Raw genomic sequence first — 22,288 nt, 5'->3', positions numbered from 1 at the left:
AGTGGCCCTAAACATGCAAAAAAAAGGTGCTGTGGTTCCTGTTCTAACCTCTCAGAGCATCAGCACATTTGTGTGGGGATTGCATTTCACAGGAGAGAACAGGCTGCTAGCTTGTTGGAAAAAACTTTCTGGCTGAAGGAGGAGACACCTGCCACTGTCAGCCTGGATTGCAAGAAACAGCAGAAGGGTGGCATGGACTCCAAATGCTGAGACGAGGTCAAGTGAAACTTCTTGCATAGCAACAGGGGCACTACCTCCTGCTGCAGTGACCCTCAAAAGAAGAAATCCTGTAAAAGAGACTAAAAAATAGGGTTTGTGTTTCAGCAGAGACACAAAATGGCAAAGGGAGGGGAGAGGAGAGGGGAGGAGAGGAGAGGAGAGGAGAGGAGAGGAGAGGAGAGGAGAGGAGAGGAGAGGAGAGGAGAGGAGAGGAGAGGAGAGGAGAGGAGAGGAGAGGAGAGGAGAGGAGAGGAGAGGAGAGGAGAGGAGAGGAGAGGAGAGGAGAGGAGAGGAGAGGAGAGGAGAGGAGAGGAGAGGAGAGGAGAGGAGAGGAGAGGAGAGGAGAGGAGAGGAGAGGAGAGGAGAGGAGAGGAGAGGAGAGGAGAGGAGAGGAGAGGAGAGGAGAGGAGAGGAGAGGAGAGGAGAGGAGAGGAGAGGAGAGGAGAGGAGAGGAGAGGAGAGGAGAGGAGAGGCTTCACAGTTCTTGATATATTGAAGAGCTTGCTTTGACCCAGATTACCCGTTCCTTGGGCAATATACAAATTTGAGTCTCTGTGGGAACTTCATGGTGTCTGCATCTATCTGTAATGGACACAGCTTCAAGGGATGATTATCTGTTTCATACCTGTATCTCCTGTAGACATCTGGTATCTGGCTTATGGACCACAACTGACTGAACTCTCTGTCTAATATCATAGGCTTATCTCTGAATTGCTGTCTTACCTGGAGAAAAGATCCTCTTGTAAGAAAATACTAATCATCTAATGAACTGGTTGAGTAAATTCTTCTAATTGCTAAGAGAAAAGTAATATACAGAAATAAATAAATAAATAGGATTTTTAATTTGCATGCTTGTCTTCAACATTATCTCAGTGAAATATTAGGTGTTTGCTTGGGGCTGCAAGGATATATCCAGTCCCTTCAGTATTATTTTTGATATTCCTTAGACAATTAGCAGAGAGGCAATGTCTCAAGAGGTCTGACAAGTCTTCAAATTCACTTGTCATCAGTGTCTCCATCTCTCCATCTATATTACACAGAATTTAAACACCATGGTAATGATCTAGTTTGCTTAAATTATGTATCCCCTTCTCCCACTAAAAGAAAGAGCAGCGTCCCTTGATCCAGACTGGGAAGTAGTGGTGCAGGATTTTATGTATTTGTCTAGTGGTTATGGCACTTATTCAAGAAAATAAAGACTGAAGTTCAAGGTTTTTTCTCATCATGAACCTAGATGGGAACAATCCCTGCTTTGGTTCTGTATCTGGACTGCTCTCCATCCTGGAAGGTAGGAGTTATGGGATCATACACCAGAGACCCAAGGCTAAGCTTAGCCCTGCATGACAAATGACAAAGCCCTTTCAGGTGGGAAGCCACAGCAAGGAGTTTCCCAATAACTCCCTAAATTGAATATACATTTTATATCAAACTTCTGTGAGACAGAAAAAAATGGATGAGGCCACACACATGAAAAAGAATGCCAAATCTATTCTTTCCTCCTCCTTCTGTACTCTGACATCTTTTTTTCCCACAGCTATCACAACCTCTGGTTGTGCTGAGATTACAAGTGGGTATCCTTATGTACTAAATAAAAGGCAGATTCCTCTTCACATGCTGTGCCAGACAATTTTTCTTCTAACATTTTTTCCTATTATTCAGGTTCTTAAGGCTGCTATATGGACTATCTGCTAGGAGGTTACTGAAAAATGGGCACTAGACTGCAAACAAATTTTGAATAAAGCTGAGCTATTTTACATAGCTCAGCAATAATTTGCATATGATTTCTTATCTCTGCAACCTTTTGCACAGCTTGTTTAACAAATTTTTTCCCACTGCATTTTCCTGATTAGAATTTGCTGGGACTCTACTGACAAAGATCATTTGCAGTATAAAACTGAGTTTAACAGCACACATCAGTTTCAACAAACACATTTTGACTGAAGTTATTTGGGTTTTGTGCTTCTAGGAAAACCTTCTAGATTTCAGAAGTTGAAGATTCTGGGCCCAATCTTTCATCTGAGCTGAAGTCTTTCAGGCACCAGTCTTGGAGTAGTGGGTTCCACCCATGCTGAGAGACAGAGCACTAACAGAGGTCCCCAGACATTAAGTGTGAACAAAGATGGTTTCATCGAGAAATCTGCACAGTTACCCAGTGTGTTCATGCACTTTTACCAGCTGATACAGTACTGCTTGACTGTTGGCAGGAGCCCAGCCAAAATTCAATGACCCTTCTACTCTGCTGCCAGGGCTGAGCCCCTCGGAGTGCCACAGTCACTGCTGCACACAGGGGTGCCATAATCACAGGCATCCCATGAGCAACAACATTTTCTGCTTACATGAACTGCTTTCAAGCTTGAAAGAATGTGAGTAGGGTCAATAACATGGAGGAGGACAGATGGCCTATAGCTAATTTGTTATAATAATCATCTGATAATATATAATCTGGGTAATCCAATAAAGTAACCATCTCATATTAGAGGTTAATAATCACTAAAAATCAATTAATTTCTCTAGAAAATTCACCTAATTGTGGACCTTCTAGGACATAAACATCCAGGATTTCAATGCATTTGGACTCAATTCCTGGATAGCCCCTAAGACTTACTCACTTAAGTAATCCTGATTTACTTGTCTCTTGATTTCCAATTACCTTTCTTCCTCAGAGGTAGTCATAGTCACACTGGTGTATTTTAGGGTCTTCTATTTCAGGTAAATGGCACAACTGCTGTCTTTAAGAAGGACAGGAAAAGAGGACAAAAACAGGAGTGGATTTGCACTCTATGAGAAGAGATTCAAATAAATCACACCCTGTTATCAATTAGACGATGGGTGAGCTAAAAGCTTATGGGAAAGACCTGCTGTAGACCATCCCATAGAGAAAAGGTGGTGAGCAAGCCTTCTTTAAACAGTCTGAGAAAGCATCAGGATCATGGTGTCTGGCTCTCATAAGGACTTTTATCTTCCCTGATGTATCTTGGAAAAGTACCTTGCAACATTTCAAGCAATTCAAGAGGTTTCTGGAGTGCTTTGAGGTCAAAAATCAATGTTTTTGGAAGCAGATGCTGGACTGACCAGACAGGGAAAATGCTCTGCTGGATATTCTACTCATAAATAATGGTCTCATAAATAAGTACAGCCTGTGGCTGCATTGACTGCAGCAATCTGAAATAGGGGTTGTAGGGTCAGAGAAAAGAGAAGAAGAAGGCAAGTAGCAGAATAAAGACTTAGATTCTATGACATTAAAAGATATTCTAAAGAATTAGATTTCCCAAGAGAAGGCTTCAAGAAATGAGTAGATGAGATCTCATTGCAGACACTCCTGAAGAGCAAAAATATCAAGAGGTTAACTAATACTCAGGAGCAACTTCTTCAATGGTGTTTGGTCTATCCTATCATGTGGAAAATCAAGAAAATTCTGAAAAAAATAGCATGTATGAAAAGGAATATATTCTGACTGAGCTAAAATTGAAAAGAGAAAAAATACCCAAAAAGTGGAAACACAAATAGGCTACCAAGGAGGAATAAGAGCCATTGCTCTAACAGGCAGTGCAGGTGTTGGAAAAGCTGAGGCTGGATAAGAAGATATGGATGTGAAGAGTTTGAACAGCAAAAGGAAAACAACTGAAAATGTGACTTTACTGCAGAGTGGGGTAGCGCATAAAAAAGGATGTGACAAAGGCTGAGCTAATCCATTCCTCGGTCTTTACTGGCAAGGCCAGCTCTCAAGATTTCTGTATCTTCCTGCTTAGTGACAGAATTTGGTAAAAGCAGAAGTGTAGGAACAGTCAAACTGGGCTCCACTTAATCCCTCTGGGCACACAGAAATCCATGGAACAAGGCAGTGTCTTGAGGATGCCAAGGAAGCTCGCTGATGTCACTGTAAGAGTGCTATCAGCTCTGAAAGGTGGCAGAGGCAGCTCCCAGTCTCTGAGAACAAAAGCAAATATTAGTCCATATTCAAAAATAAATAGAGGGAGGCTCAAGAAGACCACAGTCCAGTCTGCATCATTCCATATCCAGGCAAACTATGCACGAAACACTCCTGGAAAACATTTCCAAGCACATATGTTTGCAAAGAGCCAATACAAATTTGCTAAGGATCTGAGCAAACTAACTGCTCTCTATGACTCCTGTGGAGAAGCAGAGCACAGTGCTTTTTCTTCCATCACTTTATCACATTTTTTTCCTATAGAGGCTTTGTGGCTCAGTTGTAGAGATGCAGATGGATGAGTGGTTAAAAACTGAATGGGCCTTTAAAATCAAAGCTAGTGAATAAAAAAAAAGCCCATGCATGCAGTCTGTAGGAGTGATGCACGCTGGGGTCATGGCAAGGACTGATGTCATTAATTTCCATCAGTTACATGGACAATAGACTATATAAACTGAATATATAAACTGAAATTAAATGCCACCATGACACCGAACAGGGGAAGGGCAAAGCTGCTGCTCAGAGGGACTTTGGCAGACGGAAGGAACAGGCCAATAAAATCCACATAAGGTCCAACAGAGTAGCAGAAGGCAAAAGCACAGGCTTTAACTCATGCCAGCTCACGAGTTGACAACCTAGAGACTGCATCTGCATTAGAGGAACTGGATGTCCTGATGGACTAGGAGCAAAGACAGTGCTGTAGCCTTGCAGTAGATGCAAGTTAACTGCACTGGCAAGAGTGTGGCCAGCAGATCATCCAAAGTGATCCTGACCCTTCCACGCGACATAATTGTGCCCTATCTGCAGGACTGGGCCAGCTTGTGGAGCCACTAGTAAGAGGAATCTTTACAAACTAAAGAGAACACAGAGGAGGACTGAAAGGGTTAAGGGGCAGGAGGAAGAAAAAGGCTGAGGTTTCTTCAGCCTGAGTGATGGATCCCATAGCTGTCTTCTGCTATATAACAAGAGGGTTATAGAGAAGATGAAGCCACAGGTGCATTGCAAAATGACAATAGACAGATGCCCAGTTGCAGCAAGAGAAATTCCAATTGGATACGTGAGGTGGGGGGGAAGAAATTAACAGGCTGCTCAGGTGTATTGTGGAATCTTCTTTCTTCAAGATTTTCATGTACTACTGGAGAAACTGAGCAACCTGTTCAGACTTTGAATATGGCCCAGATGTGAGCAGAAGGTAGGACTAGATAGCCTTCAGAGGTGCCATCCAACCTGAATGATTCTGAAATTCTAGACAATCCAGTACAATCTGTGTATTGTATGTTTGGATGGGTTAACTATGCAAAAGGAAAAGTTGTTATTTTATTCTGACCTATTGCTGAGTGCTTATACTTTTAGGGTGTTTATAATTTATCTAGAGCGGCTCTGAAGTATTTGTTTTTATGCAATAATAAAATTAATTTACTTTTTTTCCTTAATGAAAAGAATTCAAACAAGGTGGAGCACAGGAAATGTTATTTTTACAGTGAAAGGACTTTGATGCTGGACTTTCCCCAGTGAGTGAGGTTTAAATCCCTTGACATTTAGCTCAATTTCCTCTTTGCTTTACACTTGTGCAACAACATTTCCCTGAAGTCACAGACCTATTATAAGAATGAACATGTCAGTTTCTTAATTACACCCATGGAGCAGTGACATCTTGACAGTTTCTTTCTTTGTCACTGAACTTGTCTTGAGATCACCTCAAGGTTACCAGTGCAGTAGCAGTGGCTGAACAGGGAAAAGCCCTGCACCATTCAGGTCTCCAGAGTTCAAAGGGTGTTGGCTGAATTGGTGACTTCTAAATTGGTGACTTCTAAATCCATTTAGGTTTCAAGGTCCTGGGTTGTTTGGTATATATTTCTTCAGATGACTGAGTCACCTGACATACTCAATGTGACTGGAAATTAAGATCCATTCAGGAGGACACACCTGGTGTTCTTTGGTCTTTTTTGCTCACCTACCACTGACTTGTGCTTGTATAATGACCAATATGAGTTGTGCATCATTCAACTACTGTTTGGGCCAGGGGTAGTTATTTGGGTATTTTTAGCAGTTGTATTTCTTAGGCTAGGGCTCCATTACTGCTTCTAAATGAAAGTTAGTTTTGCACAGTAGATCTGTACTGCCATTTGAATTTTTTTTTTTCCTAAATTGTCATCAGCTACAGCTTTTTCTTACAGTTGTTATAAGAGGTAAAAGCCCAAGTGGGTGGGTGTAATAATGCAAACAAAACCAAATAACTCAGAGCTGCAAAACTGAAATTCAGCAAGAGAGAGACAAAACCAAAATACGACCATATGGAAAACTACAATTTTGAAAATGTTTGTTTCTTTAACTCTGAGAAGGAAAAGGCAAGGATTTGTAAAAAACCTTGATGGAAATATAAAATAAGGAGCAAAGTAAATCACTGTAATAATTCTACATACACTTTATTCAAAAAGAACCCTTCCTGAAAATATATATGCACTTAAAAAACATATTGTTTGTGGAAAATTTTGCAAATACAATCAAGTTACTTAAATATACTGCTGTTCTTAGGTTGAAATGCATAAAAGCCATGGAATGGATTGAACCTATACCTATACATCCAGATTTATCTCTTAAATTAGTTTGATGATCATAACACCCTATAAGAGACTGTAAAAGCCTACCAGCATAGGAAGATCCTCTGGCATTCTTTAAAAGTGGAGCTTTTTCGCCCACAAATTTAACCGACCTTCTTGCCCCCTGCCTTTCAGAAACTACAGCTACAAATGCCATCTGCATTAGCAATATAATTCACTGAATGGCAGTTTGATCCTTTATCTGAGCTATTAGAACAAAGAATAAGTGGTTATTAAAATTATGACTGACTTTAGGGGTCAGCAATACTTGACATTTATGTGAGACTTATTCTCAGAGAGCAGAAATAAACTCCATAGGCAAATGCCAAGTACAAGTTCACTCTCCACTGGTCATGGCTAATAACCTGCCCATCACACCAGAGGACAAAAGGTGCTGTACAATAGAGCAGCCAGTCACCAGAGATTTCCCAGGAAGCTTCACACAGCAGTGCCAGGCAGACTTGTGAGAAAGAGAGCTGATGTTACATTCCAGTATATATTAACAAGCTGTTGGGCCTAAAGTGCTGAATCCTGACTCCATTTGACAAACACATCTCCTGTTGAATCCAGCAGGAGCTCAGCAGGGGTCAGTCGGTGGCTCAGACAGGAGGGCTAGTCAGCAGGACAGCTATTTAAAAGTGATCACACTCAACGGCTTTGCTGTAGTCTTCCTCTTTTGCCTTCGTCATTTTGGAGTTCACAAGGTCATTTCACTAATTATAGTGACAATCCATTTATCCATTAAATATTTGTAGACTGAGATGCCCTTTTGGATACAAGGATTATGGTTACAATTGCAGTAGATACAATGATTGCAAGCAAGTTAAGAGGAAGGAAGCAGGGAGAGCAAATCAGGCAACGGCAGAGATCCCTGTTTGTTTCTTTATTTGCTTACACTAAACTATTTCTATTACACAATGTAGAAAGAAAATTATTTCCAAATATTTCCATTCTGCAGTCTGTTTTTCTATAGCTGTAATTATCTAAGGACATAGGTGCAATAACTTCTGTAAGGAGGGGTAATACTCCCTGTCAGCTGATATAGAGTCCAATTTTCTAGCTATACTGATTGATCCAATAAAGGATTCTACCTCTACAAACTTTACCACAAGAAATTTACTGATGATATTTAATGATTAGATTTTTGTCTAATAACCTTCAAGCCAAAATCTCACATGTGATTTCTCAGCAGGAGAGGTAAAAAAAATAGACTTAACTTCCTTTCTTTTCATTTTGCTTCTGGGCTAAGACATGCTACTGTTTGCTTTAATTTTATCCTAGGATCACCCTTTGTGTTTCATCAAGGATGCCATTGGATATCCAGCTCCCACTGGAAAAGTTTGGCAGATCTGCCTCTCCTGCCTGCAACGCTTCACCTCTAACACCGGGCACCAGTGTTCAGCTGGGACAAAATGTACATTCCACATCACATTTACCACAGTTCTGCACCAGATTTGTGCCAGAGTAAATAAGTAACATGCATCTGCCACAATGAAAGACAAAAACAATAGAATGTTCAGGAAGTCAACAATAAAAAATAAAAAGCTCCTTGAGAGAATACAAATAGGAGTTAAAAGATAAATTCTGACAGTCCCCAGAGCCTCCACATTACTAGGACAGTTGCCTGCTACAGCAGAGGTGATAAAGCTCTCTTCTCTAGCCTGAAAGAGACCTGAAGGCCTCAAAGTCAACTACAAAGAGAATCAGAAAAATATGCTGTGTGGAAAGAAAAATTTTATTAATTTACCCAAAAGAAAAGTCTTGGATGCAGGAGCATGCAGTACTGAGTGGCTAGGAGGAAAGTATTGTGTTTGCCCATACTAAAAATACAAACCAATCTCTAAGTCTATCCATGGCTCAGCCCCACCATGACAGGCTGGTTGAGTTTTCTGTCTCCAGCTACCAGCAGCCAGCAGTGCAAAGCTCCTTTCCTGATGGCCACTGTCCTTTTTCCATTGTTGCTCCCTCAGGTTCAGATAACTCTATTTTTGGAGGAGCAGAGCTCCAGACCAAGAATTAAAAGTCTTTGTAAAGGGCAGCTGGTTGTTGTACGCTTCTAACACAAGACCTTTGTTCAAGCAACAAAACATTTAAATCCCTCTTGCCTCATGGGTTCTGTGTGTTGAAGAATCCCTAAATTTAAATTTAAAAATGAAAGCATAATCATTACATGAAGAGTAATTAATGTATTCTATCCCTTTATCACAAAAGTGTGTTTTCCAAGTGGTGAGGTTTTTTCAGCTAATTTAATGTCCTATTAAGAGCATTCAAAGGAAGGATTCAAATGATAGTGAAAATGGGGAAATATCAGATTTAACACAAAAACTTTTAAATACAAAGATTTATAGTCTAAAGTTTTAAATAATTATTCAAACTTATAAGAGGCTGTTCAAAGCTGTAATTGAAAACTTCTGGAAATATTCATTATATGACCCATAACAATCATGGTAAGACTTGTAAAAGTTATTAGAGTTGTCAGCTTAGCACATAAAAGTCAAGACAATGTCACAGATATATCTCTTCTGTGTATATCACTATTGGCAAATTGAATTTAGGAATTTATAAGAATGCAATAGAAATTTGATGATTTGTTTTACCTATCTCTAGAAATGTCATTCATGTAAGTGTCAGCAGCTACTAAAATTGAAATTATTAAAGAGAGAACAGCTGCAACTGTCACCTCCCTATATCTCTCTTTCAGACCTTCAGTTTGGAAGGTCTGGCTTTCATCCTGTCTTTCCTCATTGCTTTATATAAGGCTATGTTCAAACTGGGAAAATTAGAAATCATCTCTAAGTCAAACAGTGTCTGAAATCTGTCCACAAATCGGTTCTCATTCTCCAGCCTAAACTTCATGGCCCACAGAATAACAGTATCATTCTTGCACAAGTGATCAAAAGTTAGGAGGAGTTCATCCAGGAATGGATGGTGGTAAACTACATCAGCAGCCATAATGTAGTCAAAGTGACAGGAAGACCTAGGAAAGTTCTTTTCCAGATCAATTCCCCAGGACAACTCCTTAACACAAGGCTGGTGTTTGCATTTCTGCTTTGTATTTTGGAGAATGTTGTACTGAAGGTTTCCCAGTAGTTCTGGCAAATCTGTAGCAGTCACAAAGGCACCTGTGACACAGAGAAAACAAACACAATATTTGAATATACAACAACACTTGAGTAAAAGCCCATTCACAAAAGCCACTGCACAAGGAATTGGTTTTATCAGGTAACTCTCACTGAGGGCAATAAAAAAAATGCAGACACTCCCAATAACTCTTAAATATTGTGCTTAAAATAAATATTTTCTTCCTTGTAGTTCTTCTCTACAGATTGCCATCTAAATGCAGCTGGTGGGGAGAAATCAGATACTTACTGTATCTTGATATCATTGCATTGGTTAAAAGTACAGTGGCTGACTTGGGATTGATGAATACCAATTACTGAATCCAAGAAGTCAGCATGAAATTTAAGCATTACCTCAGGTTCTTCCCTTCTCACACAAGAAGAAGATTTCTCAGACTACCAAAAGCTAAAGTTCTGTTAAAATGCAGAACCTACTGACCTGGATTACTCTTGAAGATGAATAGGGTACCATGAGAGAAAACACAACAATGTCTGTAGCAGAGAGATCAAGTTGCTGAAGGAAAATACTGAAACACAAATGGATAGAATTGGATAGAAGGTGACCTGGCATCCAAGAGCTGTTTGGTCAAAGGAATGGGATGCACTGGTCTTACTTACATCTGTCTCAGTCTATTTGCCACTGATACACTGCAAAGCCACTAATTTTTTATTTTGATCCCCAGTTTAACATGGTTAATGGCAACATATCTACTGAGACCTCCTTTATTGTATCAATACACTCCCAGAAAAAAAAAAAAGAAAAAGAACACCAAAGCATGTTTCCAAACAAGCCTTTTAGAATTTACTGTTTCTTGCTCTTGGAAACTTTCAAACAACAGTCTCTTAGAAGAACCAAGCCACATTGTTTGTCCTCCATTATTCATCTGAGAGGTGTGAGAAATATCACGTACTCACCCAGCAAACTGGCTACTATGGAGACCAAGCCAGTTCCAGCTCCAATTTCAATCACATTTTTGTCAACCAAATTGCATTGTTTAGAATGAGTTTCCAAAAAATAACACAGAACAAGAGCCTGTAGGGGAGGAAATCCATGAACATACTGAACAAAGTAATGAACTAAATCCCTTTACTAAATATGAATTGTCATTTAAAAGCATGCAAAAAATTGTTGTCTGTTCAAATGAGCAATATTCATTCAAGCACTATCCCTAAAGGATCACAGCTCACCATGATCTTTGGGCTCTATAGGTCACAGAATAATTGCTACAAAATGCCTCCATATAGGTCTGTGAATTATTACAGACAGAAGGAGCAACTACAATTAGACAATCTGTCACAACACATGACATGAGTTGTAAAATTCTGGTCACCAATTCCTGCTTATAACTGGACTTACTTCTGGTTGAGATAAAATGTCTCCTCCACAAAAATATCTTGATATAAAGACTACTTCTGAGACAAAATCCGCAACAATCCTTGTTAAGTTCTTCCAATAGTCAATTATTTCTGGCAATAAATTGTTAGAGTTCAAAAGAGACAAATAGATTTACCCCCTTTTCTTTTGGCTCAGTTTTTTTGCAGTTTCTATTTGCTTATCTTGTTAAGCTTAGCAAACTTTCATAGTAAATACAGCCACAAAGATCATCTACAACAGACTCCTTACACGTGTATATATAAAGTGATTAACTGATCTTAAAGTGATTAAAAATCTTCAGCTTTTCTGCCCTGTCTCACACTGACCAGTGTATTTCAGTTCACTGGTGAAATAGAAATTGCTAATTTTATTTCTCTCATAGTTTCCATATTTACTTCCATATCTTTCCCAGACTTTGATAGCTATTTAATCTCCATTGACAAATAAGATGATTGCTATATTCTCTCACAACACAGATGACCGTTTGGAAAGGCAATCATTAGTGGCCTGCTCTGGCACAACAAAATTAGTTTTGCTTTTAAGTAATTATGAATGAGAAGGAAAGGAGCAGGAGGACTGCTGACGCAGTGCTAACAGGCTAGAAAGTAAAACAAAGGGGGCTTTTTCTACCTCTTAATTCAGACCACAGAAGAGAAGGTAATCCAAACTTACATATATCATTCAATCAACAGCACTTTGATTTAGAAATCAGTCTGTGAGAACCAGGAATAATTAAAGTCAGGTTCCTAAAGACTGAGTCTGATATTTGACATTATATTGACATTATATTTGACCTTACATTAGGATTTCCTCCTAGTTACATTAATTCCGATAATTCCTTCCCTCACGGTTTTGCCGTATTCTATTGTAGAAACTGGCTGGCATAATCAAAGTTTCTGAAGGTTAAATCAGGGAAACTTTGAAATCTGCATTCCTTTCCATGAAACATGCAGAAACTTTACTTCCCTTAAAGTTTCTGCACTCTTGAAAAATTTGGCTGCCATTTTTCAGAAGATTTCAAGTACAGCTAGATGGAAGTAGAAGGGAGAACATCAAGAGACGGAGATCAAAGGGTTGTCTTCCTTCCACAAGAAAATTGGCTAAGCCCTTCCAGAAAAAAAAAATATGTTTTTCAGTAAAGTCCATGATTTTGTGTGAATAATTGGTAGTCAGCCAAACTTTCCATGAAGACATACACAGAGGTCACCAAAACATATAATACAGATGACTGGTCCAGGTCTCCTAAAACCAGGAATATCATTTGGACTTCAAAGCAGAAGAGTAGGACAATTATCCTCAGCTGAACTATGGTCATACTTCTAAAAGACAGTATGATCCTAGGAGGCTGAGGCTGTTGGGAAAGAAATGGAGCATCCTGGGTCTCTCCTTTAGGGACACAAATTTCATCATGCATCGTAGCACCTCCCTGGAGATTTCTTTCAGTCTTAATTACTTCAAAACAGTAAGTTTGCTGCTTTGTATGTATTCAAAACCTGAAGAATACTTGTATGGTGAATGTGTTGATGGTTCTTATATCAAGAGCCAAGGACAATGGTTCTCTCCAACTAGATTTCCAGCTATTTAAGAAACTGAGAGCTCCAGCTGAACATTTTCCCATGTCTATGTATTAACAAGGTAAAATTTGTTCCTTACATGAGTAGGTTGAATAGCTTCTGTGAGTGATAGCACCTTGTGAGCTTGCATCACAGTTGTTTCTGCAACCTGGATCTGCCTGCTACACAGCCATCTGTATTTATAAAATGTACAGAAATGCAATCGTCATAAAACTGCCATATTTCTTTAAAAATATGCTTGTAATTGGCTAATAGGATTGAAAGCTGCTGGCAAGCGAGGAGGGGACGCAGGATCATACACCTTGGGTGATTGGGGCACACACAAGGAATACCAAGTAAGTTTTGAGAAACATAAATCCACACAAAACCAGATTAAATTCAGGTTTGGGATTTGCAGAATAGAGACAAAGAAGCACAGAATTATTTCCTTGGGTTTATAACATATAAAAAAGTATATTTATTATACAAAACAAATCTTAAAATGCTAGACGGCTCCAAAAATGAAAAATAACTATACTACAAAAATATTGTACCGATGGCCAGACGACTGCCCCGTAACAATCAGTGGCTTCTGTAATTCTTATCTCATGGCCAGCAAAGTGAAAGCCTTCCCAGGTCTTATAAGCTATATGGTCAGGGAAAAACCGCCTCTCCATGATTTCTGCAACTATCTGTTCATCTTCTTTTTCCCCTGGAAGCAAAAGTATAAAAGGTCAAAGAGGCTGAGTGGACTGATAATAAAACTATCAATTAATATTGAAAGCTGATTTGGAAGCAAGAATATAAATTACATATAATATAAATTATTATGGTGAATAAAATACATTTCACCATTAATGCTTAGCATGGTACACAACTATTCTCCTGCATTCTAATTGAAATTTTCAGTGTGTGACTAAATAAGTTCTTTCATGTCTCAGTGAAGCAGCCAAGTTCATACAAAGTAAAGAAGGGGAATGTTAGCATACATTGTTTTCCATTTCAGCAATCCAAAGGAAATTTTTAAATTTTTTCCCTTCAAGAACAGCTGCCCTAGTAAAGACACTCACAGCCTTATGCACCTGGATTTTTCATTATTCTCCGTATCCTTTTACTGTTCACTTTCCCCATATTCTGGTTCTTTATGACAGTAAACAAAAGGAGCCAGAATATCATTTATAAGTCTGTCACAAAAGTTGTGAAACAGATCCTAGCAACACAAATTATGACAGACAGGACTGAAAGCACTTGTGTTGTCAGCAAAGCTTATCCACCCACTCCAACAGAGCCCTGTCAGAGGGATTCTTTCCAGTTGGCTTGATATCCTGAATGCCATCCCTGTTGCTAAGCAAAGAATATTTATGATAGCTAACAAAATCCTGGATAACTGTTCTAACAGAAGAGGATTCATTCCTTTTTAGAGGAATACCAAGCTAGTTTCAGTTTTGCCATCATCACACAAAACTGCACCACAATGTCAGAAAACAATGTGTAAGAGAAACTGTCTAGAGCATTTTCTCAGCAAAGTCTAGATTCATTCCGATTTTTCATGAGCTCCCTTGACTTTACATTAATATCAGGACTGAGGGAAAACCTCATGTACTGTTGACACATCTTGCAGTGAATCAACTACTTCAAATAGTCTAAACATTGTTCTCACAGGCTAAGGAACTGAAATGCAAACAAAGTTTTCCAAAGAGATGTACAAATCATGTGGAAAACTGGAGTTGTGAAGCCAGCGGCAGGTTAGTTAAAGAAATGTGTGTCAAGCTGCATAATGCTGTATAGGAACCAGATGATTTTGCTGACACATTCACACGTCATGTAAAACAAATGTTAAAATGCTATGTGTTGGAACAAAAACCTAAATAAAAAGAATGATGTGAGTTCTGCTAAGAGAAAGCTGGAGAAGTCCTTCAAGTAGTGAAGGGAAGATAGAAAGAAAATATCAGGAAATAGACCAGGTCAGAATGGAAAAAATTGCAAACTGCAGCATCTTTTTTTCTATAAAATTAAGGCAATCTTTATGTGCTCAATTTTGCTTAGAATTTGTAGAAGTATTACCTTAGAAACAAGCCACATGATCAGCTATTTACACCATTTGTCACATAAAATCTAGATACCTGAACTAAAACATAGCTAAAAAAGTAAAAAGACCCTTCCACCATGAAAGCTGTGAGGAATATACTAGCACTCAATATCTCCATTTTCAGACTCATTCACAAAAAACACACAGAGTAACAAAACATAGTCCAAGTACTTTGCTAGTGGATTAGAAGAGGATTCATTCAGAAAAAAAAATATTTTCACCCATTGATTCATGGGAACAGCCTACAGGGAAGAAAAAGATGTATTAGTCTCTTTTGAGTGTTGGCCTGACTCTGCTTCATCTCAGGAGGTCAAATGGTGTCACAGCCCAATGTCATAAGGAAATAAGATCCAGTCATCTTCTTCTCACCTGCTCTGATGGATTTTCTCCAATTGGCAAAAGGAATGAAATCCAAGACTTTAGCATGAATATGACCTGACAGAGCTCAGCCCTACAGCAACATATTCTCCCATCTTCAGAAGGAGTATACTCTCACCAGTAGAGTTTAGATTTAAAGTTTACCATTTAGACTTGTCCTTACAAATATTTTAGTACCATGCATCAACAGCTATGAAGATGATTCCTCTATGACTTCTCAGTAATTGAGAAGTCAGTCCTCTGGAAAGGAGGACTACTTGTGCTGATATTGCTGATTGAGTAACGCTAGAGAGTTTCCAAGAGATTCCAAGAATTCATAACATCCAGGACTCTTCAGATCACCCCCCGCTCTGGACACACAGGAGTGGAGTCATCCAAACTAAATATTTAAAGATGTATTTTATTTATATAATGTGGAAATAATATAATAATACATATTGTTTATATTAAAAAAAATTATTGTCACTATCTATATACCCCAAAGTCAAGAGGATACCTGCAAAAAGATCAGTAAGGGAACAAACCTGCAACTAGTTCTATCACTGTAAGACATGACTGGAGAAGAGTGAGATTACTGCACTGATAGAAATTATCCAAATGTATCCCAATAAATCCATATGGGGATTTCCAATGACTCACCCCAAATTTTTCCTAAAACTACATAAAGGGCACAATAGTGAGGGACTTTGGAGTCTCAGAATTTTTACTGAGCTACTGACATGTCAGGATCAGAGCCCTAGTCCTACAAGCACTACAGATGACTCCATGGAAACATACACAATGCTGAATCACAATGTAGTCCCTAAATTTCAGGTAGCATCACTTTAGTATCTTTATTTCATTCCACTTATTTCTATTTTATTCCATTTCAGCCTAAGGGCTCTCACAGGAAGGTGCTAGGAGGGAAAGCTAATCGTGCTCTTGACTTCACAGAAGTCAGATGTAACCTACACCTTTCTAAGAATATAAAGCAAAGTACCTTTCCAGCATGTCTAAACTGCACAGTTAATTTTTCCTTACTTCATCCTTACCTACAAAAAGGAATATCATCACATAAGTGTAGGCATTCCACTACATTCATTACAAGCCCTGTCTGCTGAAGCGATGGCAGTGAAGGAGTGTATTATATAGATTAATCTGAAATACCATGACAGGGTAACAAAATGCTTGAAACTTTATACTTTGAAATGCAGAAATACAAAACTGCAACCCACAGGCAGATTCTTCTCAGCCAAGAGATGCACTTAGCCCAGAGCATGAGGACACAAGAAAAGAGAAGGGTTTGCTCACAGCATCCAGTCAATGTATTTACCCAGGTTTGAGAGCTGTGTTCTCAGTTTCAAATTTACAACACTGATATCCCAGCCCTATCCTAGTCAGAGATCATCTAAAAATCATTAAAAGGCTGAAAATAGAAGTACTGTAGTCATTTTATCTCATGAACACATAATGAATTCAAGTTTGCCAAGTACTTCCATTTTTACTTCATCATGTTTGTCTGTCATTGAAAACATCTCCAGGTCTAGGCTCAGAAGCTATTTACTTTCTAAAAATAACTAAGTTAGGTTCCTTTGACTGCAAAGCAGACTCTGTTCTTAAATTAGATGGTCTAATATATATTATAAAAGGCAGATAACTTCCTGACAGATAGGAAGAGACCTTCAAAAACCCTGTCAGTATTCAGCTACCAATAATTCTTATTTCTAAAATATTCCTTTGCATAAAGGACCTGAACACCAACCCATGCAGTCATACCACTTTTTCTTATGTGGAAGTTGAGATTTATTATTTATTGTCAAAATGCAGCTACTGCAAAGACTGAAGAAATGAAAATAGGAAAGATGGGCACATGGCTGAGAGGGAAGAATAAGTTACTGACTTCCCTACAAAGGTCATATATGCTTTGATTATTTGAGTGTTGCCTCCAACTTCTGTTCTGTCCATACACAAGAAGTTTTCACTTGAGTTTAGCAATGTCTTAAGCCGAAATAGTGTGTCTACTTATTGAGGGGAAAGACAACAGGGAAGTGTTAAATTAATAAGATGAGCCAGCAGGAAACCAGGATTACAAGAATCATGCTAGAAGGATAAAAGCAAGGAAAAGTCCAACTATAAATCAGGCACTCAGTTGTGAAGAGGCAGACTTGGGGTCCATACTCAGGCCCCAGGATGTTTTTCACATTTTATAACAGTCTTTGAAGTCAGTGAAAAAGCATCAGTGCAGAAGAGAATGAGAAAGTATTTCTAGACGTAATCCAGGAAATATTAATGAGGTGCTACATCACTACTTCCTCCCAGCTGAATTATCTTAAATTGTAAGTTACAGGGTTAGGATGCTTTTCACTTGGCTCCATTCCAAGAATGTCCCATTTAAGGCACCACTCTGGACTCCACCAAGATGCTTGAAATGATGGCAAGAATTGTCATCAGTTAGGACATCTGTCAGGCAGGGCAAGCAGAAGGAGTGTATCCCTTCTAAAATGTCAGGATTTACGAGAAGGTTACTAGGTCAGCATTTTCTCAGATATTTATGGATTAAAAACTGAGCCATGGCCCAGTGAAGTGAGACGATGGACTGTCAAGGACAAGTACACCTGGCAAACTCATTCTTTTGTCTAGGAGATAAAATTATTCTGGGGTGAATTTACATAATGCAACTAGGGTAAAGTAATTTAGTTTCCCAAGAAATTAAGAGAGGAGTGGTAGCATCTGGTCACAGAAACATTTAGCCAAGGAGAGTTAAAACTAGAATGAGAAATTATGGGAGGAAAGAGAGACAACAATGCAGGTGTGGAGAGCTGATTGTTTAAAGCCACAAAAGGAATGATCAGGTGAGGACTGATCTGTAAACTGAGAGCTAGTAGCAATGGGAATCATGAACAAAAATAAGGAGTTTTAAACTGGAGAATGTATGACAAGTAAATTAATAAGCAAATGGGAAGACACCAAATATAAAGACCTGAGACTGTGAGGGTGGTGCAACACTAGAAGAGGTTTCCCAGAGAAATTATGGATGCTCCATCCATGGGAATATTCAAGGCCAGGATGGATGGGCTTTGAGCAATCTGGTCAAGTGTAAAGTGTCCCTGCCCATGACAGGGTGTTTAGAACTAGATGGTCTTTAAGGCCCTTTCCAACCCAAACCATTTTATGAGTCTATGATCCTATGACTGAAACTTGCAAAGAAACCAAACTGGAATAAGGATCCTGAGAAACAGATTTTGAGACTGGGAGCTGAAATAATGAAATAGGAACAGGGAAAGCAGTAAAGAAGAAGGATGAGAACAAGGAAGGCACAGGCTCAAAGTAATAGAGCAGGCAAATCTCCATGCATCAGGTTCAGCACCTTTCCACCTCCAGAATCTGGCACAGAATTTAGGCAAAGTCTGCAAAGATATCCAATTCCTGTCTCCTCATTCTCTTAGATTAATGTTTATAGACATGGAAGAGAACAACCTGGCTCTACACAGACCACAACTCAACCGAGATTTTACACAAAAATATTATGAAAAATAAAATATTTATTCAAATGTCCTCCTTTTGCACTCAGCTGTAGAACATAACTAGGCCCTATCGCAAAACATATGCATTTGTCCTAATACCTTGTCTACTCCTGATAACCACTAAAAAGGGGACTATTTATGAAGGTTTAGAATCCTCAAAGATGTGCAGCCATGAAAGTATTTAAGAGAAAACACTGCCAAGAGTCCCTGAAGGTATTTGAAGGCAGGGTCTGAGGCTGTCTAGACAGAAATCAGGCTTGTAATAACCAATTCTCCTAACTGACAGCCTGTAAACAAACCTGCCTGAAAAGCTTGATCATAGTCATAGCTTCATTCCTTGGAACGAGGCAAGTAACTAGAGGACAGATGCCAGGCACCAGCAGGAAGCTGCCAGGACAAGAGCATGCAGGTATAACACACTTGAAATACCTCGTGCATTGCTAGCATACTACAGCAGTGCTATTTGTTGCATTTTCTGTATCAATGCCATAAACACAGGTCTTTAGAAAATTATTAATTAGAAGATAGCTCATTGTCAGCAAGACACTTTGTTCCTTATACTTAATAATATTCTTAAGTGCAACAAGGAAACATAGTGAAATAAGAAACATTTTACCGTCTTGTCTTTTGAATTTTCTGACCCCTTGATTTTGTAGATGATTATTCTGTGATGACGTGAAATCCATACTATGCCACAAACCCTAGGACAGAGAAACATGAGTCTCTCAATAAAATTACTTTATTTCTTCTTTCACACATAAGCTTCATTTAAAAAAAAAATTACATGTATTATGCTGAAGTTTACTTCTATTGATAGTAAAGACATGAAGACACATAAGTATCTTCAAAAGTACAAGACACAGCAAACTAGTTCAACTGTTATATTCTCACAGAGGAAAAAGAACATATTAAAAAAAAACAAACCAAAGTTTTTATTAATGTTTAGATCTATGTTATGAAATTTTCAAGTTAGAATCAAAATTAGGTTCAGTAGGCTTACAAAGGATGGAAAGTAAAGGTAGAAAAAAATTCCTGAAAGAGAAGAAAAATTGCACCAATATGATCTAATCTTGTTTGAATTAATTGGCTTGGCAGGGAAGGAAACAATCTAACAGTAAAAGCTGGAGATGAGAATAAGGGACCAGGATCTGCAAATAACGTGCTGAACAGAAAGAATATGTACCTATATGAGCAGGAGCATACTGGAGAAAAAACTAGTAGGAAAAGTGGGACAAAAGACAATATAATATTCAGCTGTCTGCAGACAACCAGTAGTCTCCAATTCTTGATATTTTACAATCAGAAAGAACACTGAGTTCACAGGGGAAAAAAACAAACCAAACCAAACCAAAACAACAACCAAAAAAACCCACCCCAAAACAAAAAACCCCACACAGTGCTTTGATTATTTTTGATACTTTGATATGATTTTTAAATGTCCACTTTTATGTGGAAATTTGATTTTTGCCAGGATGGTTACAGGTATCATATAGTTAATAATCTACACATGTCTAAACACCCAACAGGGATGCAATTAAATAAGGCAATGACTAAAAGAATATCTCTCCATAGTGGGACCAAACAATAAAAAGAAAGAAAAAAAAAAAGGACAATCAAAATAAAAATATATTCTGAATATCAAATCGTCCTCACAGTGCAAAGTCTTAGGTAGGTTTTTCTTTCAAAACTTCAGGATCAAGAGGACAGCATGGAACAGCCCTCTCTTGTTTGAGATGATGCACCTTACTTGTTATGAACTGAATTTTGTTAAATTTTATATCAGTAGAAAAAAACTGAGTTACAGCATCTATAAACCAGAGCTGCTGGGCAGGGTTACTTGTTATGTTAACTATAAGTCGTTAGAGTTAATAGTTCTCTTTGTATCACTTAACGACCCTAGCCAGGGCAGGTAGATAGCCCTCCTTTTGTGTTGGTAAAACCCTGCCTAAGGCAAAACTGCATTTCTCCTTACCAGGCAGGGAGAATCTGGGGAGGAGGGAGGCATTACAATATGTAGATTTTGAGAACCAGTGTACCATGGGACGTATTGAACTTATAAAAACCCCAAAACCAACGAGCCAAATATAAAATTAAAGAATTAGAATGATTCGTGGACGTGAGGAATAGAGTGCTGGACCTGCAGAGATGTTGGGAGACCTTGGTGCCCCTCGCCCTGACTACAGAAGCTGCCTGGGACCGGGACCTGGAGCTGGGAAGCAGAGAAAAGGGAGAAACACCGGGGTCTCGCCCAGGCGTTCGTATGAGGATCGGACCCCTAGCTCTGCCCCTCGTGGACAAAGCTGCACATCCTCCTCCTCCTCTGAGCCACGCTGGGAAGAAGACGGAGACGGCCGCCTCGTCGAGCTTCCTAATCCTGAGCTGATCACTTTAATAAAGGCGTTAAAAGGAGAAAAGTCTCCTGCCCTGTTTTTATTTCATTACTCTCTTGACTTCACACCACAAAAGGCACACAGGTTTAATGTTTACTACTACAATACCAGCAGCCATTATCCTGTTCGAAGGTGAAAATAACTTAGGGGCTTTCTACATGTCACCATAGCACACAGAACAAAAATATTGCCATTATATTTATGTCTATACATGAACTTAGCAATAGCAACATCATTAGATAGGAAAGAGAAAAGAGACTCAGTGGGATTCAAAGTCTTTGTATGCATCCTCAGAATAGCAAGTGGCATAAGAAACTACAGGGATATTAAACAGAAAATGTTACACACATTCATCACCTCATTGTCTATATCAGAAGTATTAAAAATGACAGATTTCCTTCCCATTAGAAGGCAAAATAAAAGGTAAATTCACCCTACAGGACAAAGCTTTTGTATTTTGTGGTCCTCTACATTTTTTATGTCATTCTAAAAATATCCTGAGGTGCACTGAACAACACAGCAACCTAAAATAGTCCAACATGGGCATTCAGAAGTGCTACAAGCAACTAAACAGTGCTGAACAGCTCAGTTACACTTTTAAAAGCAAATTATATAAATTAATTTAGCATAAAAGGCAGAGACAAGCGAAACACCACTGGCATCTACCGCATTTCGGTCAACATTACCTGAATCTCTTGCAGATTTCCAAAGATGGTGCTCCAACAGCGAAGTCCTTATCTTGCCGGTGGCTTCCCCCCGTGACAGCCGCAGGCAAAGGCGTGTTCGGAAGCCTGTGTCACACATTGCCAACATCCCCACACCGGCAGCAATCACAAACCCCGACAGCTGCAGCCCGAGCACAAAGAGGGCCCCACGCAGCCCTTACGTAAGGGAGCAATTTTGTAACAGCAAGAGACACCCCCCTCTAGGGAGCTCCGACCACAAAGTAACCAACTCGGGAGCACTGTTTACAAAATAAATAGTGGCAGCGTGTTAGCAACTCCTCACTGCTACTAAAAAGCAACTGAAGAACACAAAGTCATTCTTCAGAGCCAAAAGGGTCTTCCAGGAGAAAAATTTACCAAGGGGAAGGGATGCTTTTGCAGCTGTGATATAGGAATGCATGCTCCCGTT

General features: G+C 39.1%; 1 protein-coding gene across 1 annotated transcript; it reads right to left on the bottom strand.

Annotated features, from left to right (window-relative positions):
* Positions 1-6,631: 6,631 nt before the first annotated feature.
* LOC102032383 (protein-lysine methyltransferase METTL21E-like) lies at positions 6,632-21,979 on the bottom strand. The gene is made up of 5 exons (XM_005422675.2): positions 21,841-21,979; positions 19,381-19,465; positions 13,349-13,506; positions 10,782-10,899; positions 6,632-9,869 (listed from the first exon to the last, which is right to left on the bottom strand). Exons 2-5 carry the CDS (start codon positions 19,448-19,450, stop codon positions 9,445-9,447), a joined length of 771 nt encoding a protein of 256 aa, XP_005422732.1. The 5' UTR covers positions 19,451-19,465; positions 21,841-21,979; the 3' UTR covers positions 6,632-9,444.
* Between the last annotated feature and the right edge of the window lie 309 nt (positions 21,980-22,288).

The sequence above is a fragment of the Geospiza fortis genome, unplaced genomic scaffold (assembly GCF_000277835.1).
Source record: "Geospiza fortis unplaced genomic scaffold, GeoFor_1.0 scaffold366, whole genome shotgun sequence".
Taxonomy (NCBI): domain Eukaryota; kingdom Metazoa; phylum Chordata; class Aves; order Passeriformes; family Thraupidae; genus Geospiza; species Geospiza fortis.
Note: the sequence above shows the minus strand (reverse complement) of the source record. Positions and strands in the feature narration are given on the sequence as shown.